The 27,624-nt window shown below is 44.4% G+C and overlaps 1 protein-coding gene across 1 annotated transcript in view; it reads left to right on the forward strand.

Annotated features, from left to right (window-relative positions):
* Window positions 1–14,639: 14,639 nt before the first annotated feature.
* The window catches only part of DNAH6 (dynein axonemal heavy chain 6), a 187,537-nt gene continuing 174,552 nt past the window's right edge, over window positions 14,640–27,624 (forward strand). The window contains exons 1-8 of the mRNA XM_043547288.1: window positions 14,640–14,794; window positions 17,540–17,791; window positions 19,009–19,200; window positions 20,084–20,343; window positions 22,450–22,717; window positions 22,966–23,100; window positions 23,189–23,312; window positions 25,308–25,452. Of these exons, the coding sequence (XP_043403223.1) occupies window positions 17,546–17,791; window positions 19,009–19,200; window positions 20,084–20,343; window positions 22,450–22,717; window positions 22,966–23,100; window positions 23,189–23,312; window positions 25,308–25,452 (1,370 nt within the window). The 5' untranslated portion in view covers window positions 14,640–14,794; window positions 17,540–17,545. The remainder of the gene's footprint in view (window positions 14,795–17,539; window positions 17,792–19,008; window positions 19,201–20,083; window positions 20,344–22,449; window positions 22,718–22,965; window positions 23,101–23,188; window positions 23,313–25,307; window positions 25,453–27,624) is intronic.

The following is a 27,624-nucleotide window of genomic DNA, read 5'->3' on the forward strand; positions in this document are numbered from 1 at the left end:
CCTGAATTAAGGGGGAGAATTTCCAAGGAGCCTAGAGAATTTCCAAAACTCTGAGCTCTGCAGTGCTTAGAAAATGTAACATTTGACTGGGGCAATGTCTCCTTTTAGTATACAGCTTGTCTTGGTGACTGAGTTTGTTTACCTGTAGACTGACAATAATTGAACACTCAGAATAATAAAGACTTAACATGTATGGCTCCTTTCTAACATCTGGAATAAAGAGCCACAGGTGCTTTATGCTTTTACTTTCTTAGAATCATAGAATATCAGGGTTGGAAAGGACCTCAGGAGGTCATCTAGTCCAACCCCCTGCTCAAAGCAGGACCAGTCCCCAACTAAATCATCCCAGCCAGGGCTTTGTCAAGCCTGACCTTAAAAACTTCTAAGGAAGGAGATTCCGCCACCTCCCTAGGTAACGCATTCCAGTGCTTCACCACCCTCCTAGTGAAAAAGGTTTTCCTAATATCCAACCTAAACCTCCCCCACTGCAACTTGAGACCATTACTCCTCGTTCTGTCATCTGCAACTACTGAGAACAGTCTAGATCCATCATCTTTGGAACCCCTTTCAGGTAGTTGAAAGCAGCTATCAAATCCCTCCTCATTCTTCTCTTCCGCAGACTAAACAATCCCAGTTCCCTCAGCCTCTCCAAGTCATGTGTTCCAGTCCCCTAATCATTTTTGTTGCCCTCTGCTGGACTCTTTCCAATTTTTCCACATCCTTCTTGTAGTGTGGGGCCCAAAACTGGACACAGTACTCCAGATGAGGCTTCACCAATGTCGAATAGAGGGGAACGATCACGTCCCTCGATCTGCTGGCAATGCCCCTACTTATACATCCCAAAATGCCATTGGCCTTCTTGGCAACAATGGCACACTGTTGACTCATATCCAGCTTCTAGTCCGCTGTAACCCCTAGGTCCTTTTCTGCAGAACTGCTGCCGAGCCATTCGGTCCCTAGTCTGTAGCAGTGCATGGGATTCTTCCGTCCTAAGTGCGGGACTCTGCACTTGTCCTTGTTGAACCTCATCAGATTTCTTTTGGCCCAATCCTCTAATTTGTCTAGGTCCCTCTGTATCCTATCCCTACCCTCCAGCGTATCTACCTCCCCTCCCAGTTTAGCATCACCTGCAAACTTGCTGAGGGTGCAATCCACGCCATCCTCCAGATCATTAATGAAGATATTGAACAAAACCGGCCCGAGGACCGACCCTTGCGGCACTCCACTTGATACCGGCTGCCAACTAGACATGGAGCCATTGATCACTACCCATTGAGCCTGACAATCTAGCCAGCTTTCTATTCACCTTATAGTCCATTCATCCAGCCCATACTTCTTTAACTTACTGGCAAGAATACTGTGGGAGACCGTGTCAAAAGCTTTGCTAAAGTCAAGGAACAATACGTCCACTGCTTTCCCCTCATCCACAGAGCTAGTTATCTCGTCATAGAAGGCAATTAGATTAGTCAGGCATGACTTGCCCTTGGTGGATCCATGCTGACTGTTCCTGATCACTTTCCTCTCCTCTATGTGCTTCAGAATTGATTCCTTGAGGACCTGCTCCATAATTTTTCTATGATTCTTTTTTAATTGCTTTCTTTTACTTTTTAATCAACTTTACAAGTTTTTATGGTGAAAGAAAAGTAACATTTCATTTTCCTTTCAATCTGCACTCTCTCCCTGAAAGAGGTGCTGCTTAGGGCACATTCTTAGTATCTCTAAGTCCCCTCTATTTTGAGGTATTGAGAGTTTTGCATGTATGCAGGAGTGCTTTTTAAGTTCTGAAAATTGTAGCAAGTTAAATTTAAAAAAGAATAGAGTGCCCAAGTGACTTAGGGCTCAGATCCTCAAAGGTATTTAGCACCCCACGCCCAGTGACTTAAGAACTGAGCCTAGAACGAACTGGGAAAGTAGAATTCTTTATAAAATTCAGAAAACACCATTAATTGCACTGTTATAAAACATGAAGCCCCCAGACCCTCTCTACCACATAACATGAAAGGCAAAGCCTAAGTTTCTTAAAGCCCTCATTTCATTAATTAAAAGAATAGTACTTAGCTTTGATCAGACTTAAAGTGCCACATTCCTCCACGTTCTGAGCTCCACTTGCACTGACTCGAATAGGAAATGCGGGGACTCAGCACCTCAGAAAATTGGGTGCTAATATTCTCACTAATTTAAAATGAGAAACAACAAAATGCATCACCAACACTGCTATAGGCTACATTAAACATTCCTGTTGCCAATGCATGTTTGATTATGTACTGAGCACAGTTGGCGCATGGCTTTTGAAAATGTGCCAGGTAATACATTTTGTAGTATGGCTCATTTTAACAGACTGGAATTTTTTAACAAAAGTGAAAACTTACTGACCTTCCCCCGTGTTCTCTTGTGCCTCAAGATATTCTCTGACATGTCCAGAGGGCCCAAGACCTACAGTTTACTCTGCCCTGGTCTACACTAGGACTTTAGGTCGAATTTAGCAGCGTTAAATCGATGTAAACGTGCACCTGTCCACATGATGAAGCCCTTTATTTCGACTTAAAGAGCTCTTAAAATCGATTTCCTTACTCCACCCCTGACAAGTGGATTAGTGCTTAAACCGGCCTTGCCGGGTTGAATTTGGGGTACTGTGGACACAATTCGACGGTATTGGCCTCCGGGAGCTATCCCAGAGTGCTCCATTGTGACCGCTCTGGACAGCACTCTCAACTCAGATGCACTGGCCAGGTAGACAGGAAAAGAACCGCGAACTTTTGAACTTTTCCTGTTTGGCCAGCATGGCAAGCTGCAGGTGACCATGCAGAGCTCATCAGCAGAGGTGACCATGATGGAGTCCCAGAATCGCAAAAGAGCTCCAGCATGGACTGAACGGGAGGTACGGGATCTGATCGCTGTATGGGGAGAGGAATCTGTGCTATCAGAACTCCGTTCCAGTTTTCGAAATGCCAAAACCTTTGTCAAAATCTCCCAGGGCATGAAGGACAGAGGCCATAACAGGGACCCGAAGCAGTGCCACGTGAAACTTAAGGAGCTGAGGCAAGCCTACCAGAAAACCAGAGAGGCGAACGGCCGCTCCGGGTCAGAGCCCCAAATATGCCGCTTCTATGATGAGCTGCATGCCATTTTAGGGGGTTCAGCCACCACTACCCTAGCCATGTTGTTTGACTCCTTCAATGGAGATGGAGGCAACACGGAAGCAGGTTTTGGGGACGAAGAAGAAGATGATGATGATGAGGTTGTAGATAGCTCACAGCAAGCAAGCGGAGAAACCGATTTTCCCGACAGCCAGGAACTGTTTCTCACCCTGGACCTGGAGCCAGTACCTCCCGAACCCACCCAAGGCTGCCTCCTGGACCCAGCAGGCGGAGAAGGGACCTCCGGTGAGTGTACCTTTTAAAATACTATACATGGTTTAAAAGCAAGCATGTGAAAGGATTACTTTGCCCTGGCATTCGCGGCTCTCCTGGATGTACTCCCAAAGCCTTTGCAAAAGGTTTCTGGGGAGGGCAGCCTTATTGCGTCCTTCATGGTAGGACACTTTACCACTCCAGGCCAGTAACACGTACTTGGGAATCATTGTACAACAAAGCATTGCAGTGTATGTTTGCTGGCGTTCAAACAACATCCGTTCTTTATCTCTCTGTGTTATCCTCAGGAGAGTGAGATATCATTCATGGTCACCTGGTTGAAATAGGGTGCTTTTCTTCAGGGGACACTCAGAGGAGCCCATTCCTGCTGGGCTGTTTGCCTGTGGCTGAACAGAAATGTTCCCCGCTATTAGCCACAGGGAGAGGGGAGGGTTGAGGGGTAGCCACGCGGTGGGGGGAGGCAAAATGCGACCTTGTAACGAAAGCACATGTGCTATGTGTGTAATGTTAACAGCAAGGTTTACCCTGAAAGAGTGTAGCCACTTTTTTATAAAATGTGTCTTTTTAAATACCGCTGTCCCTTTTTTTTTTCTCCACCAGCTGCATGTGTTTCAATAATCACAGGATCTTCTCCTTCCCAGAGGCTAGTGAAGATTAGAAAGAAAAAAAAAACACACTCGTGATGAAATGCTCTCTGAGCTCATGCTGTCCTCCCACACTGACAAAGCACAGACGAATACGTGGAGGCAAATAATGTCAGAGTGCAGGAAAGCACAAAATGACCGGGAGGAGAGGTGGCAGGCTGAAGAGAGTAAGTGGTGGGCTGAAGACAGGGCTGAAGCTCAAATGTGGCGGCAGCGTGATGAGAGGAGCCAGGATTCAATGCTGAGGCTGCTGGAGGGTCAAACCAGTATGCTCCAGTGTATGGTTGAGCTGCAGCAAAGGCAGCTGGAGCACAGACTGCCACTACAGCCCCTGTGTAACCAACCGCCCTCCTCCCCAAGTTCCATAGCCTCCACACCCAGACGCCCAAGAACGCGGTGGGGGGGCCACCGGCCAACCAGCCACTCCGCCACAGAGGATTGCCCAAAAAAAGAAGGCTGGCATTCAATAAATTTTAAAGTTGTAAACTTTTAAAGTGCTGTGTGGCATTTTCCTTCCCTCCTCCACCACCCCTCCTGGGCTACCTTGGTAGTCATCCCCCTATTTGTGTGATGAATGAATAAAGAATGCATGAATGTGAAGCAACAATGACTTTATTGCCTCTGCAAGCGGTGATCGAAGGGAGGAGGGGAGGGTGGTTAGCTTACAGGGAAGTAGAGCGAACCAAGGGGCGGGGGGTTTCATGAAGGAGAAACAAAGAGAACTTTCACACCGTAGCCTGGCCAGTCATGAAATGGGTTTTCAAAGCTTCTCTGATGCGTACCGCGCCCTCCTGTGCTCTTCTAACCGCTCTGATGTCTGGCTGCGCGTAACCAGCAGCCAGGCGATTTGCCTCAACCTCCCACCCCGCCATAAACGTCTCCCCCTTACTCTCACAGATATTGTGGAGCACGCAGCAAGCAGTAATAACAGTGGGAATATTGGTTTTGCTGAGGTCTAAGCGAGTCAGTAAACTGCGCCAGCGCGCCTTTAAACGTCCAAATGCACATTCTACCACCATTCTGCACTTGCTCAGCCTGTAGTTGAACAGCTCCTGATTACTGTCCAGGCTGCCTGTGTACGGCTTCATAAGCCATGGCATTAAGGGGTAGGCTGGGTCCCCAAGGATAACTATAGGCATTTCAACATCCCCAACGGTTATTTCTGGTCTGGGAATAAAGTCCCTTCCTGCAGCTTTTGAAACAGACCAGAGTTCCTGAAGATGTGAGCGTCATGTACCTTTCCCGTCCATCCCACGTTGATGTTGGTGAAACGTCCCTTGTGATCCACCAGAGCTTGCAGCACTATTGAAAAGTACCCCTTGCGGTTTATGTACTCGCCGGCTTGGTGCTCCGGTGCCAAGATAGGGATATGGGTTCTGTATGGCCCCACCACAGTTAGGGAATCCCATTGCAGCAAAGCCATCCACTATGACCTGCACATTTCCCAGGGTCACTACCCTTGATATCCACAGATCTTTGATTGTGTGGGCTACTTGCATCACAGCAGCCCGCACTGTAGATTTGCCCACTCCAAATTGATTCCCAACTGACCGGTAGCTGTCTGGCGCTGCAAGCTTCCACAGGGCTATCGCCACTCGCTTCTCAACTCTGAGGGCTGCTCTCATCTTGGTATTCATGCGCTTCAGGGCAGGGGAAAGCAAGTCACAAAGTTCCATGAAAGTGCCCTTACGCATGCGAAAGTTTCGCAGCCACTGGGAATCGTCCCAGACCAGCAACACTATGCGGTCCCACCAGTCTGTGCTTGTTTCCCGAGCCCAGAATCGGCGTTCCACAGCATGAACCTGCCCCATTAGCATCATGATGCATGCATTGCCAGGGCCCATGCTTTCAGAGAAATCTGTGTCCATGTCCTGATCACTCACGCAACCGCGCTGACGTCGCCTCCTCACCCGGTATCGCTCTGCCAGGTTCTGGTGCTGCATATACTGCTGGATAATGCATGTGGTGTTTAATGTGCTCCTAATTGCCAAAGTGAGCTGAGTGGCCTCCATGCTTGCCTTGGTATAGCGTCCGCACAGAAAAAGGGCGCGGAACGATTGTCTGCCATTGCTCTGACGGAGGGAGGGGCGACTGAGGACACGGCTTACAGGGTTGGCTTCAGGGAGCTAAAATCAACAAAGGGGGTGGCTTTACATCAAGGAGTATTTCAGACAGGACTTCACGGAGGGTTCCAATAAGAAATGGTGCAAGGAGGTTAGTCTGGCCTCTGATTGATACATGGCTAGATTTACCTCGCTGTACCTTCTCTGTGAGTGACTGCAGTGTGACCTAGAGGAATGAGTCCCCTAGACGGGGGAGGGGGGCGGGAAGCAAATGAGTACAAAACAAATCTGGTCTATTTCCTGTTTTGATACACTCCATCTATCTTTTACATCTTTGGCTGGCAGCAGACCGTGCAGAAGGACTGCATGCCATCCACATCTCAGGGCTGCTCGGCAGAAGATGGTACAATACGACTGCTAGCCATCCTCATTTCTTGCCTGCTTGGCAGAAGATGATGCAATAGGACTGCTAGCAATCCATATCGCCTGTCTGCTCACCATAAGATGGTTCAATAGGACTGACTGCAGGACTAAAGAGAATGACTTGATCAAGTCACTCCAAATTTAGTCCCTGCGCCCATTTCTGCCCAGGCGCTCCTGGCCGACGTGGCCAGGAGCATCTCTGACATGACGATGACGGCTACCAATCCTATTGCACCGTCTGCTGCCACAAGGCAATGGGTTGCTGCTACTGTGTAGCAATGCAGTACCGCGTCTGCCAGCACCCAGGAGACATACGGTGACAGTGAGCTGAGCGGGCTCCATGCTTGCCGTGGTATGGCGTCTGCACAGGTAACTCAGGAAAAAAGGCGCGAAACGATTGTCTGCCCTTGTTTTCACGGAGGGAGGGAACGGGGGCCTGACGATATGTACCCAGAACCATCCGCGACAATGTTTTAGCCCCATCAGGCATTGGGATCTCAACCCAGAATTCCAATGGGCAGCGGAGACTGTGGGAACTGTGGGATAGCTACCCACAGTGCAATGCTCCGGAAGTTGACTCTAGCCTTGGTACGGTGGAAGCACTCCACTGAGTTAATGCACTTAATGCACCTAGAGCATTTTCTGTGGGGACACACGCACTCGAATATATAAAACCGATTTCTAAAAAACCGACTTCTATAAATTCGACCTAATTTCGTAGTGTAGACATACCCTCTGAAGGCATAAGTGAGACTGACGTGGTGCATAGGCCTTGTCCTGAACGTCTGCACTGAGGTGAATTTCACTCCTCGTATTTAATTATTTGAAAATGTAGGATTAACTTGCACTAGTAGATCAAGGTGCTAATGGCTATAAAAGGAATTAGAGCAGGAATGTTACAAGAAATCCCTCTGCTGAGCTTGGAAGTGCATCTATGAAAGGGACTAGATGGGACAGATGTTTGAACCAGCGCAGACCTCCAGTTGGGGCAGTAAAGCAATCCTAATGCAAAGAACCCTGAAATTCAGGCTTCTGAGCTACAAAAAGATCCCAGAGAATCTGTAATGTCCTTGGAGGACTCAATTAACCATCTCTCTACAGTAGGCCCTCATTTTCAAAGTTATCGCTGTACCAATGTATCAATGCAATGTACAATGTAACATTTAGTTACATATTCCCATCTTGTTCACACAAACACCTAGAGTGTGTGCAAATAAAGTATCTGTACTCACATGATTGGTTAGGCAGCTAATTAGCTGATGTGCATGCACAGTCTACTGATTTATGTGTGTGTATTGGCTGTCTTCGCTTCTGTTCAGCTTACACACATGTATTTGTGCATCTCTGAAACCTGGTCCCTTAGATCCCCGATTAGCTGTGTCATGCTTGCTTTTCTTTCTCTGCATTTTGGCAGGGGTGGGGCGGATGAATCTGCTTTTCCTTTTACTATCACTATTCCCCAAATACTGGGTATGACTCTCATTGGTGGGCGGGGCGGGGGGAAGGAGGGGAAAAGAGATCTGACACATGATTTCTGAATGGCTGAGGTTGGCAATACCTGAGACTTTACTTTTGTTCTTCAAGGAAGTGAACAACCAGCTAAGAAGGAACGTTTGGCTTCGAAGTACTTGTTTGCTCTTTGGGTGAAAACACACAATGGGCAACAGCTTTAGAGGCATGAACAGCTTATTGGGGAACCCCCCTCTCCTACAGTGCACAAACAGTGCAGTGTCCTTTGGGGCCTGCGATAGAACCCCGTGATTCTTGGGATCTGGAAGAGTCAGGGATACACTCAGATTGGATTATGGAGCAGCATAGTTAAGGCTCCAGTTAAATTTCTGTTTAAGGTTGAATTTTGCATCCTCTGAAATCCATAAAAATGGTCACGTCAGTCTATACATTGGTAGGTATGGGTCTGGGGTAGAGTTTATGGCGAAAATCTGAAGTCTATTGAGACAGAGCATCATAAAAATGAGGCATTTGTACAGTTGTAAATGTTTTTTAATTACGACTGTCAAACGATTAAAAAAATTAATCACGATTAAACAATACAATACCATTTATTTAAATATTTTTGGATGTTTTCTACATTTTCAAATATTGATTTCAATTACTACAAAGAATACAAAGTGTACAGTGCTCACTTTATATTTCTTTTGATTGCAAGTATTTGCACTGTATAAAACCAAAAAATTGTATTTTTCAAGTCATCTAATACAAGTACTGTAGTGCAGTCTCTTTATCGTGAAAGTTGAACTTACAAATGTAGAATTATGTACAAAAAAACTGCATTCAAAAATAAAACAATGTAAAATTTTAGAGCCTGCAAGTCCACTCAGTCCTACTTCTTGTTCAGCCAATCGCTCAGACAAACAAGCTTGTTTACATTTGCAGAAGATAATACTGCCTGCTTCTTCTTTACAATGTCACCTGAAAGTGGGACCGGGTGTTCTCATGGCATTGTTGTAGCTGGCGTTGCAAGACATTTACGTGCCAGATGTGCTAAAGATTCATATGTCCCTTCATGCCTTAATCACCATTCCAAAGGACGTGTGTCCGTGTTCATGATGGGTTCTGCTCAATAACAGTCCTAAGCAGTGCGGACTGACGCATGTTCATTTTCATTATCTGAGTCAGACACCACCAGCAGAAGGTTGATTTTCTTTTTTGGTGGTTTGGGCTCTGTAGTTTCCGTATCAGAGTGTTGCTCTTTTCAGATTACTGAAAGCATGGTCCACACCCCGTCCCTCTCAGATTTTGGAAGACACTTCAGATTCTTAAACCTTGGGTCGAGTGCTGTTGCTATCTTTGGAAATCTCATATTGGTACCTTCTTTGTGTTTTGTCAAATCTGCAGTGAAAGTGTTCTTAAAACGAACAACATGTGCTGGGTCATCATCTGAGACTGCTATAACATGGAAGATATGGTAGAGCAGGAGGCATACAATTCTACCCCAAGGAGTTCAGTCACAAATTTAATTAACACTTTTTTTTTTTTTAACGAGCGTCATCAGCATGAAAGCATGTCCTCTGGAATGGTGTCCGAAGCATGAAGGGGCCTATGAATGTTTAGCTTATCTGGCACGTAAATACCTTGCAATGCTGGCTACAAAAGTGCCATGTAAATGCCTGTTCTCACTTTCAGGTGACATTGTAAATAAGAAGCGGGTAGCATTATCTCCCATCAATGTAAACAAACTTGTTTGTCTTAGCAATTGGCTGAACAAGAAGTAGGACTGAGTGGACTTGTAGTCTCTGAAGTTTTACATTGTTTTGTTTTTGAGTGCAGTTATGTAACAAAAAAAAATCTACATTTGTAAGTTGCACTTTCAGGACAAAGTGATTGCACTACAGTACTTTTATGAACTGAATTGAAAAATACTATTTCCTTTATCATTTTTACAGTGCAAATATTTGTAATACAGAATAATATACACTGATTTCAGTTACAACACAGAATACTATGTGAAAATGTAAAAAAACATCCAAAATATTTAGTAAATTTCAATTGGTATTCTATTGTTCAACAGTGCGATTAAAACTGTCGTTAATCGTGATTAATTTCTTTAATTGTGATAAATTTTTTTGATTTAATTGCGTGACTTAACTGTGATTAATTGACAGCCCTATTTTTAATTATTTGTGTGTCTGTGCAAAACTAAAGCCTGTGGCAGGAGACACGACATTTATGCCACCAGACTCCTTTTGCTGGGAGCTAGTGCCTGGCATGAAAAACAAGGTCTAAAATTTGAAATATGAAAAGTTATCCGACCTTCAGTTTGGAACTACAGAGTTGGCTGCCCTAGTGCAGGTGATCCAGTCATGGACTGTCAGTATCACGCACACAGAGTACTTAGCTGATCTGAGCTCCTGACACAGCTGTAGCTACCAGCACTTCCCACTGAGTCTAACAGGCAGCCTGGAGTGATAGGGAATGGGGAACTGGTGCTAGTGTCTCAGGATCTCAGCTAAAAACTGGACTCCCCCTGCAGCTGCTCCGGACAGCAACCAGCTGCAGTTCACTGTCTGAGGGGCACGGCTGCTAGTGTAACTCCTGAGGCAGCTTCAGGGACAGGTCTCCCTTGGGGGGCAGTGAAAGAGGGCATTGGATTCCTGAGCCTTTCACAAAAGTGCCTCATACAGCTGTGGATCACCAGCAGAGGGAGCGCTGGGCTGGCGATCCACGGGTGTCTCCCCAGACAAGCACTGCCTGGGACATTTCTTGGTGGGGGCCAGCACTGGGATCATGGTTGATATGGGGACAGGGAGATTATTACCCTCTGGGACCCCTCCATGCTGTGGAGGGGGTCCCTCATCTGTACGAGCCCTAGAGCGCTCAAACTGCCATGCTTCACAGGGCAACTTCTTCAGTACTGGAGCTGCCCTCTGGCGTCGCCACCTGCTGCTTCCCCTCCCTGTCCACCACCCAACCTGCAGCTCTAGGGCATCCACACATTGGGAGATTCCCCACCCTAGCAGCTTGAGGGGCATCTATTCACAGCCCCATGCTCTCCCCTCATTCCACCTTCCCCGCTGACATCCTCAGCATCCCTACACAGTCCCTGCTCCCTGATGTCCCTGCAGGAGGCCATCCCTGCCTGCCCAGTATGCCGCTGGCCTGGAGGGAAGTGATTCCTTGCCTCTTCATCAGCACCTGTCTGAGCAGCCTCCTGTTGCTCCTCAGATTCCATCCCCTTGCTGGCAAACTTGGTAGGTAGCTACTAGAGACACCTACATGAAACTGCCTCCATTGGTTTGCATTGTGCACCTCCAGGGAAATAGGAAAAATAAACGGGCAGCAGAAGCGGTAAGTAGGACAAACTGGCCCCCACTATTGGTGTTTACTAATCTAAGGTGGTGTCAGGGATATGGTTAAGGCACTGTTTGTGGTGGGAGAGCTTTCCAAGTTGACGCTGTCCCTTTAAATCACGTTCCAGCTATAGCTAATCAGCTTTCTGTAGCTAAACCTGAACTTGTACATGGCTACTACAACAAATAATCAGTAGTAAATTAGGGGAAAGAGGCGACAAATGGAGAGACAGCAGCAGCATACCTACACTGTGCCTCTTGAGATAAGACCTTGATTGAGCTCTCTGATATCACCTGAAAATTTGGGGGGGGGAGAAGAGGGGAGAATAATTTGATAAAAACTCTTTTATGGTCACTGATAATAACTGAGTGATTCAAAACATTATGTACAACTAAACAATGTTTAACTTGGAGATAATACATGGATCTTTCCAAGTATGCAGTGTCCCTACATTGACACTAGGTGTTGCCCATGTGCTTTAGAAGCAGAAAGCACATGATACTAGAAGAGTACCAGGCACATTGCATGCTGGCAAGAGTTTGGGGACTAACAGTCACCTGTATAAAAGGTATGTGGATGAGCTAGCACTATCTCTTTTAGAAACATTCCAAGAAGCATTTCCAAAAGGCACCTTTCCTGACTCACTTTATTCGACACCTGTTTTTCTTGTATTTGGCAGACTAAACTAACTCCTTCAGAAATGTGAATCTTATATACAGAGAGCACTTCTAAATTGTCATCTGAAAATATTTGCTAAATTGCTTGCTACATATATTGAAAGTAATCAGGGTGAGTTACAATAAAATCAAAGGTTTCAGAGTAGCAGGCGTGTTAGTCTGTATTCACAAAAAGAAAAGGAGTACTTGTGGCACCTTAGAGACTAACCAATTTATTTGAGCATAAGCTTTCGTGAGCTACAGCTCACTCCATCGGATGCATCAAAAATCAAACTAATATGACAAACGCAAGCAAACAAAAACGTAAGAACTCAAATAGGGATTCAGGTCTCTAAACAACCCACTTAAGCCTTGCCCTTATCCTTCTTTGGGGTGTCATGATTTATTTAAGCCATAAACTCTTTGGATCAGGGAGAAAGTTTGTAGTTATGGCACTGAAACAGAACACAGGAGGTCTAGATACAGTTCCTGGCTCTGGCACTGACTTCTTGTATGACTTTGGTCAAGTCACTTTCTCACTTTGTGTTTCAGTTTTCCTTCTTTAAAAAGGAGTTAAAATTGCTTAAAGGTGTTCAGATACTAAATCGATAGCAACCACATAAGTACCTAGATTGTGCTTAGCATATTTTAGCTGTTAAATAATAGATAAAAACCATCTGTATTTATGACAGGAAATTTCACTTAAGGTATTCAGTACTCTACTATATGCAATGGACTCAGAAGAAAATTAATTACTAATGTGCAATATTTGGCCACTGATTTCTGTTGAATGCAGGCTAGACCACTTCCCCGCATCATGTGAGTGAAATCTATACATTCCGTTTATCTGCTAAAAATTCCAAACATTTTCCCGCACTTCCATTTTGGAGAGAATGAAACCAAATGTGTGCTGGATTCCATCCTGACCAGCAGCAGGAGTCAGGCTGGCTGTTTCCCCATGAGACTGACTTAAAGAGACCCCTGGCTTCCCACTCCCAACACGACAAGAAGATCCTTCCACTCTGATCTCTCACCACCCAATCCCAGTCCTATTGATTTCCATGAAAAAGAGTAAATTTTCTTTCTGATAAACTGAGATGTTTACAAATGTGGCTATTTGTTTTGTTTTATGTTGAGTGGTACAGGAATGCATATCAAATGGAATCACACTGTATTTATGAATCTGCATGGTGCCAAACAGCCTGTCTGAGAACTCAAAAAGAAAAGGAGGACTTGTGGCACCTCAGAGACTAACAAATTTATTTGAGCATAAGCTTTCATGAGCTACAGCTCACTTCATCGGATGCATTCAGTGGAAAATCAATATCCCATGCATCCGATGAAGTGAGCTGTAGCTCACGAAAGCTTATGCTCAAATCAATTGGTTAGTCTCTAAGGTGCCACAAGTCCTCCTTTTCTTTTTGTGGATACAGACTAACACGGCTGCTACTCTGAAACCTGTCTGAAAACTGTAATTCTATAATTACACCCATCAGAGATGCTCCAGTTCTCTTGTATTCTATAATATATGAATTTCTGCAACTAGCAGGCATCTCTAATCTCTGTTCCCTCCCACCCAGCAGCAAATTGAGGCAAAGATGTGGGGTCCATGTTTCTTGGCCTATGTTATTATCTCCTCACTGTTGGTTTGGATCTCAGATAGGAAGCCATCTGGAGGCCGGAGGTCTTTTGGCCTCCTGATGCTGCAGGGCTAAAATCCTCCTTTCCTTCGCAAAGCAAATGGGAAGGAATGTGATGTCTGGTCCCTCTCAGGCCAGCTCCTGAATAACACAAACCTTCAGCCAAATCCCCCCCATTAGACCGAAGAAATAAAGAGAATGGGAAGTTTCTTTTGGGATTCATTTGCTAAATTAATCTATTTAATGTTGACAAAACAGAATTAAAAAAAAATCACCTTCACAAATGGCTTCACTGCGTTCATTTGGACTGGGTGAGTTTGTGGGGGGGACGGATAACTCAAGTGGTTTGAGCATTACGTTTGAGCAAAACCCAGGGTTGTGAGTTCAATCCTTGAGGCAGCCATTTAGGGATCTGGGCCAAAAATTGGGGATTGGCCCTGCTTTGAGCAGAGGGTTGGACTAGATGACCTCCTGAGGTCCCTTCCAACCCTGATATTCTAGGTTGCTTTCTTTCTTGTAGTCAGCAAAATCTCCCCCAGAAAAGCACAGGTTTTCCCTTTACAACCACCTATTCCGCGCAGGCCAGGCGTTTGGGAAGAGATTAGGCTCCAGGGTCCATGCTGAGGGGCAGGGCCAGGGTTTGCAAAGCATCCAGGCGCCTCCAGGGGCAGCTAGGAGCCCACAAGAGCCTCTAGGCAGGTTGGGCAGCGACCTCACCAGGCACGTCTGAAAATCCCCCTGGCTCCAACTTGGGGGCCTACAGACCTTTACAAGCTGGCCCGGCCCGGCCCTGCTCCGGCAGCCCCCATGTGCTGGGGGCCGCGCCCAGGGCTGCAGAGACCCCGCTGCCCGGAGCGGCCCCTGCTAGCGGTGGGGTGAGCCGGGGGCCCCAGCCTGTATGCAAATGACCTACCTAATACATGCAAACATCGCCCCGCGTTCTGCCCATACACGCCTCGGTTAGGTCAAGGAGCGGCTCGGGGGGCGCGCGCTGGGCAGGCGGTTTGACCCCCCACAGCGCGCTCCGGGACGCGTGGCCCCCATTGGTTGAGGCGAGCGCGCTTCCGTTACCGTGGAGATCATTCGCCCCGCCCCGGCCTGCGCGGCGGCAGCTGGGGCTAAAGCGTCGGGGCTGTTGCCGGGCGACAGGGCGCTCGCTGGGCCGGGAGCTGAGAGTCTGGGGAGAGAGTGAGTGAAATGCCGCCTGGGGACCCCCCCTTGCCTCCCCCCGCCCCGGACCCCCTGGGGACCCGCCCTTGCCGCCCCCCGCCCGGGACCCCCCCGTGCCTCTCCCCGGCTGGGACCCCCTGGGGCCCCCCCTAAATACCCCCAGCTGGGAGCCCCTGGGGACACCCTTTGCCTCCCCCCGGCCGGGACCGTCTTGCATCCCTCCGCCCCCCTGCTAATTCTATAATTAGAATTATAGGGACCCTCCCTACAAACCCCCTTGCATTCCCCGGTGGGACCCCCACGTGTATCCCCCACCCGGCTGGGACCTCCCTGGGACACTCCTGCATTCCCCCCAGCCGGGACCCCCCCTGCATCCCCCTGGCTCCCGACTGGGACCTCCCGGGACACCTCCTGCATCCCCCGGCCGGGACCCCCAGTTGGGACCCCACCTGCATCCTCCCACCTCCTGGCTGGGACACCCCCCCCCGCATCCCCCTGGCAAGGACCCTCCCTCTATCCCCCCACCCGAGACCCCCCTGCATCCGCCGGCCCAAGTAGCTAAACAATATTTGGGGTCTTGCTGGGTTGTTTCCGAGAGGAGGAGAAATTGATTATATGAAGCAGGTATTGCTTCAGTGCGAACCTGTGTATTTACAAAGAATGTACATGAAGTCCAAGTTTTCTGATCACAGTAGGAAAAAACAATAGCCAGGAGTTTCCTTGCTCACAATTTCCAAGCCTGCCTCTCTAGCAAGTCCTGTGCCCCCCAGGAGCTCTGTCCCTAGGCTTCCTCTGAGGGTTTCTCTCACAGCTGCTTCTCTCATTGTCTGCTGGCTTTCTGCCCCTCTCATGCACACAGCCTGTCAAACAATCCACGTGCCTCCATGGATTCACCAGTCCCAGGGAAACCCCTCAGACCATGCAGCTTAGTCTTACTCAGCTTCTCCATGCAGCTCCTTGGGCAGTAGCTCCTATTGACTCCAGCTATTTTACACTATAAATGGGCTTAATTGCTCCTCCCATTTAGCATGAAAGAAGGATGGTTAGTACACCCATCAATTTTAACCAGGTCTGTGATTCATGGAAGCCATTAACACCTTCTTCCAGCATAGCATCATTATTATTACTGGTATAATGCTACAAGTGTGCATGGTGCTTCATTCTGTATAATCCCCATACCAGGTAGGTGGTAAATCCTGCATTTCAAGAGGATCATACCTTCCCTCTTCCTCCTCTGCTCTATCTGAACAAAGAAGAGAAGTTTCCAGTACTTGCAGAAGAGAAAGTTAAGGTGGAATTCCTGGATTCTGGTTTTGCTGCAGCTATTCCCAGCAGGAAATGAACAGTTGCCACTCTTAATACAGTTCTCTTTAATGAGCATTAATATATTGGGGGTGGGAGGGGAGTAAAGAAAACTTCCCTCCACTACTAGAGGGGAAGAATCTGAAATTTTGCCAAGATAGGACATCTCTTGTTATAGTGAAACTGATTTATAAATTGCTATGTATTTCTCCTGAAGGATAATAGTGAAGAATTGAAATCCGACTCTTCTTCTCCCTTAGTTTTAACTTTTAAAATAAATTTGTAGGGTTGCCAGTTCTTGTGCTGTCTCCACTCTGGTAAAATCCATGGAAAACAGAACAATCTGAATTGGCGTAGTACTGGGGTTCTTAACTGTGTTACATTTGCAGTTCCAAAACCATAGACACTTTTCTCTTTCCACCTCATTTCTTTTGTGTCCATATTTTAAATCTCTTGAAGCTGGTTGGGTGGAGTGCTGGAAGTGGGACAAAGGATGTGCTCTGAGGGAGTGGAAAAAATGCTGTTTGATTTATGCTCTCCTCCTCACACCTCTATGGAACTGATGGGTGGTGAGGAGGTTACACCAAAAACAGTGCCCCCGAATGCATAGAGCCCTGCAAATCTGCGATATCTGCTTTATACCCGCAGGCAATGTTTGCGGATCGCAGATCAGATGCAGATACAAAATTTGTATCTGCACAGGGCTCTATGAATGCATTCCAGCTCCATTCAGTTCCCTCTGGGGTCTTGGCAGCCACAGCTCCTGCAGCAAGGGAGTTTGAGTGAGTTAATACCAGTTAGTTGCCGGTGATGACTCATTAATTTATTTATGTAATCCCTGTTGAGGTTTGGGTAGGAGAGAAAGATCATGTTGCCATGTCCTTAGTCTTGTTCCTCCTCTTGTCCAACACCTCCCCACCATCAGATCCTAATATCTGTGGACCTGCCAAAGGTGGTCTTCTGGTGAACCAGGAGATAAATAATGTAGGAGTGGCTGTCTGCCCCTCAACCCCCCTGCCCTTGATTTTCTTGAGGAGGAAAGGGGAGGCTCTTAATAGTTACATCATTTAATTAGAATAATTCCAAGCGTCCTATACAAATGTATCTGACTGATAAAGAAGAGGAAAGATTTGGAGAGGAAGAAAATTGTAAATTAGAGGTACATGTAGCCCCTCCACTTTCTAACAACTCTCCCTTTTCCTCCTGAAACTATTGGATATGTCTTTCAGCTAAACACATTCTCAAAATGCTTTGACGCTCACTCACTGCTGTTGTATGTAATGTAACAACCAAGTTAGTATCTGCCCTATTATTTTAATATAGTTTGTTGCAGTAATTTTTCTTTTTTCTTTCACATAGTTGGTTAATATCTGGGAATTTTAAATTCTACAACAAAATGGATCTAGATTTATAATACCCTCCTTTGTTTTACTTTAAAAATTATGTATGTTTAATTTTTAGGTAACTATGTCTAAGAAGCTGTCATTGCCTTCTTTAACTACATCATCATCCACTGTAAATGGCAGAAACAATGAATGTACAAGTGCAGAACTTCCTGCTTCAATCACTAATACTAGTAAACTGAGGGAAAGACTAATTTGTATGGCTCCAAAACAGATAGCAGCAAATCCTCAAGGTCTTAAGTTCATACACAGCACTAAATCGCAAGAAAGAACAAGAAAGAGACAGCAAGCCATAAAACTGGAACCTTTGGTATGTTTAAGAGAAATATGATTTTTAAACTGATCTGTAAATGGGAGCTATTATATTTACAGTATAATAAAATTTTGTCCCACAGTCATTAACTGTAGTAAGATGTATATGCCAATTCTTCTAAAAAACTAGAAATGCAGGGCCAGATTCTCAGCTGATGCAAACTGTTGTAGCTTAACTGAAGTCACTGGCACTGTAGTGATTTACACCAGCTGAGGCTCTGGCCTGCAGTTTTTGGTATATGTAATATTAAGTAATACATGAAAGCTTTCTTTAGTCTTTTTTTTTTTTTAAAAGAATATCTTCAACTAATTAAAATGTTGATTAGCAAAGGTGTTTTCAGTCCAAGTTTATATACTGAGGGGAAGAACCAGAACACCAGAAAAACTTGATTTCCACACAGTCCCCATTTGGTGTTGCAGGCAGAGGAACATTGTGACATCATAGGTAACTCTTCCAGTTATCACTCACTCACTCCAGTTCAATTGCATACTTCAACCCCGTTGTTTGAGTCAGCAAACGAAACTGCAGGTCAGGACTGAGGTGCTTGGACTGAGTTGGTGCACACAGGGGGCTCAGGATTGGAATAGCAGGTCTGCTTCTGGTCAGGAGCTCTATAGGTTGAATAGGTATGAGGCTGCAGATTTGTTTCATGGCTCCCTCCACACTATACCTGGCTCAGGCAAGATCATTTACGTTTGCCCAGTCAGAAGTTCTAGTTCATCTAAACTGTGCCCGTTTGGGGCTGCAGTGAAACTCTTCTGCCTATAGCAGAAAACGGGCAGTCAAGGGGAGAGATGGCCAAGACAAGCAGCAGTTTTAGGGTTAGGGTTTAAAGGTACAGTTAGGGATACTGGAGGATATGAATGCTGACTGGCTAAGTTATTTCTCTTGTCACAGTGGTACTTCTCAGACTCCTCTGCCTCCAGCACCAAATTGATACCGTTAAGGGGAAGTTGTTATTGATATGAAGTTGATAAAACAATGAAGAGGAGGAGTGGTTTAGCCGAATTAACAATAAATTTTAGCTTTAGTGTCAGTATCCTGGAACATTGCACATCCAGGGATAGAAACTACGTTCCTGCCATTCCTACCACCTGCCAGCTCAGGAGCGAAGCATGCAACTCTCTAAGCCTATGCAATTTTACTTTTGTATTCCTTTCCTTCAAATTAATCATTAACTTCCTCTATTTTTTATATTTTTTTCCTCCCCCAAGCCTGTGCTAAAGGTATATCAACATCAGAAACAGCCTGAATACATATATCAAAAGAACAGAGAGCGTTTATTAGCTTGTGGATTACTACAGCCTTCTCCCTCAGCAGATAAAAGAAAATGGTCTGCTTCCATGGAACCAATGGCATCCTATGTTCCTTTAGTTGAGCTTCCAGAGCATGTAAGAGAAAAGCAGGTATTGAATAGTGACCCTAATCATTAGCTGTTATGGACCCCCACTCCTGTACTTCTCATTCTGTTGAAATCAGTGGAGTTTCTGTGTAAGGAAGGAATGCAGCCTTTTAACATGAGATAATTACATTGGCCCAGATTGATCCTTTCAGAGAAATCTGTGGGAGATAGCCTCAGGGAGTGTGAGACAAGTTTTCCTTTGAAGGAGCTGAGACCCTGTGGAGTTTGAAAAGGTGAGGACTCCCAACCCCACAGGTCTGCAGGGAAGACACCTCTGCTCTTCCCTCCCCCATCCCACTTCCAGAACCTGCAAAGATAGGAGCTGCCTGCCTTTAGCCAGGGAAATCTGTCAGACCCACAAGGAGCAGTGTCATGGAGCTTGGCCAGTCCCATGTTATGATTCCACTGCCCTTCATTGTACTCCCAGAATTCCATGGAGTCCCAGTGATCTTTTAGCTTTTGATATTACTTGAAAACTCAAGAAAGGGTGATCACTTCTGGCCAGTCTTCATCAGGATGAAAATAACTGGTATATAGTACAGTGCTAGTAAGGTAGAGGCAGCGAACTCTGAAGAAGGCTTTAACAATGAGAAAAAAATACTTGTATTTCTTCTGTTCATGGCTTTGCCCTTACAAGCATCTTTATTGAGAGCTATATCCGACAATAGCCTGTATATTCCTTTTCTTAATGGTTTGCTTCCTTCTTTTCTTTCCCCCCAAATTCATTTCCCTGGGCTCTGATTTTATATTTAAATATTAATTTTGCAATTGGTAATATCCTTAAATTAAGAAAATTATAAAAGGGCATTGTCATGACATAAGGATATTTTGCCATGTCTGATGTATTTTTTCTGTAAACTGATATCTAATTTTGCTTTTATTTTAAGGTACAGCAGCAAAGCCCCAGTAAGGTACTAACTCCTAGTCCTCCCAAACAGCTACGTACTGCTCTAAAGCCAAGTGCCTGTAAATCTTCCGCCTCTCCACCTTCTTATGTTTTTAATGAAACAGAAGATGTAATTAAAGCTAACATTACAGATCCTCTGAAAATTATTAAAATAATATGTGAAAACAAAAATCTTGGATTCCTGTACATGACTCCAGCAGTTCCTAAGTCATCCATTAAATATGATACTTTTAATTTGAAGTGAGTTATTTTTTTCAAGCTGTTTATTCAGATTATGCATCGACACTTATTGTTAAAGTTTATAACGAGCAGTGTTTATGTATTATACATCTACTTAGTTATTATAGTTATGTTTATGTATTATAGTTGTATATACAGTACATATAGTAATATATGTATTATACATCTACTTAGTTATTATAGTTATAACTATAATTGTCTGGCTAATTGTCTTATGCTTAATTTTCCCCTTTATATTTTATCATTTAATTCTTTAGAAATAGTTGATATTGGAACTGTTACTTTTTAAGAAAGTTGCTTTATATTTTTAAAATAACTATAATTGGATATAAAGAGAAAGTAGAACTATATTCTTTATAGGTTATCAATATAGCATGAAGTGTGTTATCAGATAAAGAGATGAGCACCTGTTTCAGGAGTGTTGTCAAGCACAAGGCCAAGAAGTGCATATCTTAATGACCATCTGGCTGCAGAGTATGATTGATGTATTGGTCCAGATCCTCAGCTGCTGTAAATTGGTATATACCTGCTGAGGATCTGGTCCTTTATCTGGTACCAGTAATATGGTAGATACAAGGAAACCATTAAGGATGAGAACAGCCATCTTGCCACAAATAGTGTCTTCTGTTAATCACAGAGAGGGTACTTCCTCCAGTAAAGCTAATAAAGACACCATGAGTTGGAAGAAATTTCAGGAGGTGCCAGATCATCTGACCAAAGGCAGAAAGATTGAGACAAACAAGCAAAAACAGAGACAGAAGGAGATAGATAAAACAATAGAGGAGAAAGTCGGGTCAAACCACTGTTCTAATGGTAATATTTAATTTCTGGATTCTTTGGCTCCTTGTGCTAACGTTACTATGGAGGCAGCCTGCTGAACCTCAGGTGTGATGGGAGAGCTTTGTATTACTCTGCAGAAATCCTTCTGGCTGATTTTAAAGAATGCTACTGAAAACCTTGGAAAAGGAGTCATGTGCAGTTCTTCTCAGTAGGATGGTGGCTGTGATGCTGAATCTGAACTGAAACATTGATGGATTGTCCTTTTAATACTCTGGTCTGAAACTAAAAGATGCTGGAACCTCCCTAACCTCTCACCAGAAGTTGGGAATTAAAAAAAACAAAGAACTCACTAACCTGTGTGCTGCCTAGAGAATTGATGCTAATTTAAGCAAACGTTCTAATTCCAGTTTCAGATCACTGAATCCACAGAATTCTGAGCATGTAAGAATGTACTGAACACAATCTCCATGTGACAAAATCATCTTGGGGCCATATCAAAACACGTCCAGACCAATTGGCAACATTTGTGTAACTCTTTTGATGCCAAACTCACTGCTGGCCTAGGTCTTGGGCCATCCATCCCATAAATAAATGCATTGTGGCTGTGCGTTGAACATATGGTGTTACTGTGGCGTTCAGTGTTGTTGAGGCCTTTCTGTGAGGAAATGAGCATCTTTTGAGTAATGAGTGAATGATGTTGCACTGTTAGTGGCTAAACGGTCATTGGGCTTGGGAAGAGACTAGAGTTAAAGCTGGAGACTACAGAGCTTGCTATCCAGCCAAGCCTCTAGGGCATAATTCATCTCCCACTACACAAGTGGGATTGTGAAGGATGAAATCAACCTCCCTTGTCAGTCTGAATGCGGGGTACAAGGCTGAAAACTAGACGATCTGTGGCTACTTTTCCAGGACTCAGTCGTGCAAGGTGTTGAGCATGCTTTTAGTGTTTTAGCACTTTAGTATATGTTTATGTTAAGCATGTGCATAGCCCCATTAAAGTAAAAGGCACTATTCATTTGATCAAAGTTAAGCACGCATGCTGATTAGTGATGTCATAAGTGCTGCAGCCTTAGCTGCTGCTCTCTCTTTGCCTCTTGGAGAGTTACCCCAGTTTTAAAGTGATGTTACTATGGAGAATCAGGCCTAAAAGTGGGAGCTGAAAAGACAACTGAGAACAGATTTTTGGCTCCTGCTGCAGCTTGTGGCACAATGCAGTCACAAAGCCATCTTAATGGGCCTACCTCCTTAGTTTTTTTTAATAGATTTTACTGGAGATCAGTGAATTCACTTGTATCCTATTAAAATCAACTTTACATTTATTTTTAGAATTGTAAGCTATGACTGCATCAACAAAAATGACTACTACACCATTAGCCAGAAAGCAGTTATCCACACATGTGACGGAGAAGTTGAATTCATGCATCTAGATCGCTGGGAGCAGGAATATCTTTATCACAAAACATTTACTAAGATTCCCATATTTGCTATCTTTTGCAAACTGAAGTCATTTACAGAGTGGAGGAAAAATGTCCGTGCCAAGAAAATCAATGCGTGCCGTAAAGCTTTGCAGGAGAACTTGTTCATCGTTAATGCTGTACGTATTTGCTAATGATGATATTTCTGAAGGAAGTAGAAAGCTAATGTCATTGCGAAAATATGGATGCATCCTCTCAAATGGAGTTCTGGCCTAACGTATTTTCAACTAGTAGGAATTCTGTACTGTGTTACCAAACATAAAATCAGAAACTAATGTCATGATTTCCAAAAAGTCGTAAATCTAAGTCTTTGTTTGGATTTTAATTTGTAAATATCTCTTGATAAACTATTCTTATTATTTGGCAGTCCTTGCGGCCTGCAGTGCTTAATGTTCAAGAAATGTGTTACCAAATCAGTGACATGGGGCTTTGTCATCTTGAGAAAGGTTACACGTACACGCTGGAGGAATTTAGAAGCACTCAGTTCAAACAACTGGATGAGGTGAACTGTTTTCATTGGTTCCAAGTTCCTTACATGTTCTTTTAGAGATTAGGTTTACATGGTTCTTTATGTGTACTATCATTTTCAGGTGGCAAGCCGTCTAGCAGAGTTCAGGGAGCTAGCGAAAAAAGTTGTGAGAAGTGCTTGTCGAACTGCCCTGCTTGAATCTGGATTTACTCCTGATGATTATTTTTATGGATCAGGCAGTGCAGGTATGAAAAGAAACTAAACATTTAGTAAATGACTGCAGGACATGTGGATCTTTACTGTGCATTTTGTCATGTATACCAGGCCACTGAACTGTTTCTTGAAAGAGTCTAGTATTTTCCCCTTAATCTGATAGGCAGGGTGTTACAATTTTGCACATGTATTGTATTGTGGAAAAGGTGCATCTTCCATGTCAATTTATAGTCCATCTGATAATAAATAATGTCTAACAATTCCCATAAGAGGCCACCTCAAAAATTATAATGTTAGCATCCAGCTTTGACTGTTTGGGTTAGGCCTCCATAAAGAATTGAACTTGTGTTCTGCTCAAAATGAGGAGAAACACTGGCTCATTCTGATCTCCAGTGACAGGAAGTTCTATAGCTGAACTTTAACCCCATGAGACCGAGTCGGCTGACTTTGGCCAGCCACAGCCGTGCCACGGGTCTTTTGTTCCATTGTAGACATACCCTGAGTGCGCTGTACCACTAAAATATGTGCTTAATTGTAGCATATGAGTAGTCCCATTGAAGTCAATGGGGCTATGGACATGCTTAAATACTTTACTGGATTGGGGCCTAAATCAAGAAGAGAACCTTAAAAATCAGTCATACATATTTTCAAATGTGGCCTCCATTAGATCCACGAAGAGTGTATGTAAACTGGTAAATGTGCTCTCAGGTTTAAAACTTATGAGTACTAATAGGCTCATAAGTTTTAAACCCAAATGTGGGTAATTGTTTAAAAAGCAAAAACTATTTTAAAAGGACTACTTGGTTAAATGCTATGCATATTGAGCCAAAACCTCAGCTGATGCAAATCAGTGTCACTCCACTGGCTTCCACAGCATTATACTGGTTTACACGAGTTAAGGATCTTGTCCATACTGTAAAATATTTTTTGTAAAACTTTTTTGTTTACTTGTCTATAATTTATATATTTTAAATTATTTAATTAGAAAAGAATAAGAAGTCTGAAGTACTTGTTGAAATGTTCTCTGTTTGCTGCTGCTGACATTGCTACTTCAGTATGTTTAAGGAATGTTCTTTGGCTTGTCACTGTAAGGTTTTAAATTTAGTGGTGGGGTATGGCAGTTGATTGGATCTCCTTGCTATCTTCTGCTCCTCATTACTTCTGGAGCTGCTTGGGCCCAGTTGTCATAGAGCTACCTGGAAATCTGCAGTGTACATTTAAATATGTATGTTCGCTTTACCTTGTTCATGTTACCTAAACTAACAGGGAACTGGGGGGGAAATACAGGTTTCCAGAAGCCAGTGTAGATGTCTTTGGCCTCTAAACGGTCGCTTGAGATCCATGTGGATATTTGAGGATCTACAGCAGGGGTTCTCAACCTCTTTCTTTCTGAGCTCCCCCCTGCAACATGCTATAAAAACTCCATGGCCCACCTGTACCACAACAACTGATTTTCTGCATATAAAAGCCAGGGACAGGGCCCTTGTTAAGGGGTAGCAAGCAGGGCAATTGCCCAGCGCTCCACACCACAGGGGGCACCGCAAAGCTAAGTTGCTCAGGCTTCTTCTTCTGTCCGAGGTGGAAGGGCTCAGGGCTCTGGGCTTCAGCCCCATGCGGTGTGGCTTCAGCTTTCTGCCCTGGGCCCCAGCGAGTGTAACGCTGGTCCTGCTTGGCTGCCCCCCTGAAACCTGCTCGCAGCCCCCCAGATGGTCCTGGACCCGTGGGTGAGAACCACTGATCTACAGGTTTTGGGAAATGAGCTCTCTGCTTTCTCTGCAGGGGTTGAGAAGAAGGGGGAATTTCCTCTGAACCCTTCCATCGGGGAATTTCTGCGCAGTTTCCCTGGTGGAGTTTCTTGGGTACTGTGCTGTATTTTTTCTTTAGCCCCCATGAAAATGCCCTTTGCTTTTGACAGAACTCAGACTGAATTGTTAAGTGATAGTTTTATGTAACTGTAGAATTTTCAGTTACACACGCTGTAGTACTTGCAATATTTTCATTAACATGTTTGTATATCTTCCATACAGAACAGGTCACTATGGCAACTGGATTAGCTGCTTCAAGTCTCTTTCTTGCTCCTCATTATGAAAGAGAACTTTATGGAGAAACAACTGACAAAATGACCTACACAGAGCAGGCCAACAAAAGGTCTCATTGTAGAAGGTTAACATGGTTAGTGACTGGTGTTTGTAGCAAAAGTTGTTCTTATGCTTTCTACTCACATAATCTCACAGTAGTTAAAATTATACAATGCAGTGTTCCTTACAAACAATGCATTAGTATATGTTGAACTGATCATAAGCAAATAATAACTGCATACCGGATCAGTTCGTCTAATCTTAGGAAGGGCCAAGTATCAAATGCTTCAGTGCATGTTGTTGGTGCTTAATAAATAACATATCAAATAATATAATCATAAGAGCCAGGTTAAAAAAAAGGCAAAAAACCTCACAAGGCATCCAGCCAATATTGCAGTGTGGTAAATAGGGTTGGGGGTGGAAATCTGCCCTGATCCCTACAGGCAATCAGCTTAGGTTCGAAGCATAAAATCTTTTAATATTATTTTAGCTGGTGGCTACATAGTTCTAAAGATTGCTTTGCTTTAGTGCATTACGTTGTATTATGTTGTTCTATGAAACATCCTGATAGTGTATTTTACATTACATGTACAAATGTTCTCCACAACTACATTAGCTGGAATTTCCATTTTATCTAGCTGGATGAGATAATTGTATATACTTACTGTAGTATGTCTGCACATAATTATGGTATATGTGCTGAGGGTTTAATCAAGTAATATGTTTCAAAGTGGACTTGCAGGATTGGTCAGCATGGTCCCCTGCAGAGAACCATGAGTGGATTTTGTGCTGCAGACCTCATAGCCCTGGAATGGGGTTATGGCAGCTTCAAACCATCATTGTGCCTTCCTCATCCTGGGCTCTTCTAGGGACTGTAATTGAGATATCTCTGAGGTCCTGTCTAAGTTACAGCACCTCTCCATGCAGTCCTATGGGCTGCAGCACTGCCTGGAATCTCTACAGTGCTGCTGCTCTGCCTTGACTTGCCCTTCCGGCCCTCAGACATGTCCCTTTGGTGGGACTTGCAACAGGGTCCTAGGGAGATAACTTTATGGCCGTCCTCCAGCATGCCTAAGCCAGATGTGCTCCTGGCAAGATATGGGCTTTTAGGGCCCCCTTTACACAGTGTAAAAGAATCAGAGCAGAAGTGAAGGTCTCACCTCATAACTATCTTTCATGAGTTCAGAGATCTTAAACAAGCAGATTCGAGAGATGGTGAGGAAACTGGCTAGCCTCTAAATGTCTAAATCTAGCTGGCTAGCACTGGAGTCTCTCCAGTGACACCCCCCCCCCCCCCACAACCCACCACCATATCCTTTCTCCTATAGGCCCTGTAACTGACCCTCCTTCCCTTCCTCTCTCTCTCCAAGAGGGCACACAGATCATGGCCCCTTCCCACTCCATCTGGTGATGTCTTCTTTGGGGTGAGGCCTGTTATCCCCTTCTGGAGACTTCTCTGTAGCTCAGAGTCATAATCTTCCTGGTCCGCTTGTGGGGCAGTGCAGCCATACACTACCCCATATGCAAGGTTTGATACCATACCACAATTTAGGCCTTAGTTTGTAAGTTTTTTGAGGTAGGGGACCATGGGTGAAATCCTTACTGTATTGAAGTCAACAGAAGTTTTGCCATTCACTTCAATGGTCCAGTATTGTATTGCATCACTTATCTTTTTATAAAAAGAAAAGGAGTACTTGTGGCACCTTAGAGACTAACCAATTTATTTGAGCATAAGCTTTCGTGAGCTACAGCTCACTTCATCGGATGCATACTGTGGAAACTGCAGAAGACATTATATACACAGAGACCATGAAACAATACCTCCTCCCACCCCACTCTCCTGCTGGTAATAGCTTATCTAAAGTGATCACTCTCCTTACAATGTGTATGATAATCAAGTTGGGCCATTTCCAGCACAAATCCAGGTTTTCTCACCCCCCCCTTTTTTTTTTTAATTCATAAACCAGTCGGAGAACACTTCAATCTCTCTGGTCATGCAATTACAGACATGAAGGTCGCTATCTTACAACAAAAAAACTTCAAATCCAGACTCCAGCGAGAAACTGCTGAATTGGAATTCATTTGCAAATTGGATACTATTAATTTAGGCTTAAATAGAGACTGGGAGTGGCTAAGTCATTATGCAAGGTAGCCTATTTCCCCTTGTTTTTTCCTACACCCCCCCCCCCCAGACGTTCTGGTTAAACTTGGATTTATGCTGGAAATGGCCCACCTTGATTATCATACACATTGTAAGGAGAGTGGT

Source organism: Chelonia mydas, chromosome 5 (genome assembly GCF_015237465.2).
Source record: "Chelonia mydas isolate rCheMyd1 chromosome 5, rCheMyd1.pri.v2, whole genome shotgun sequence".
Taxonomy (NCBI): Eukaryota; Metazoa; Chordata; order Testudines; family Cheloniidae; genus Chelonia; species Chelonia mydas.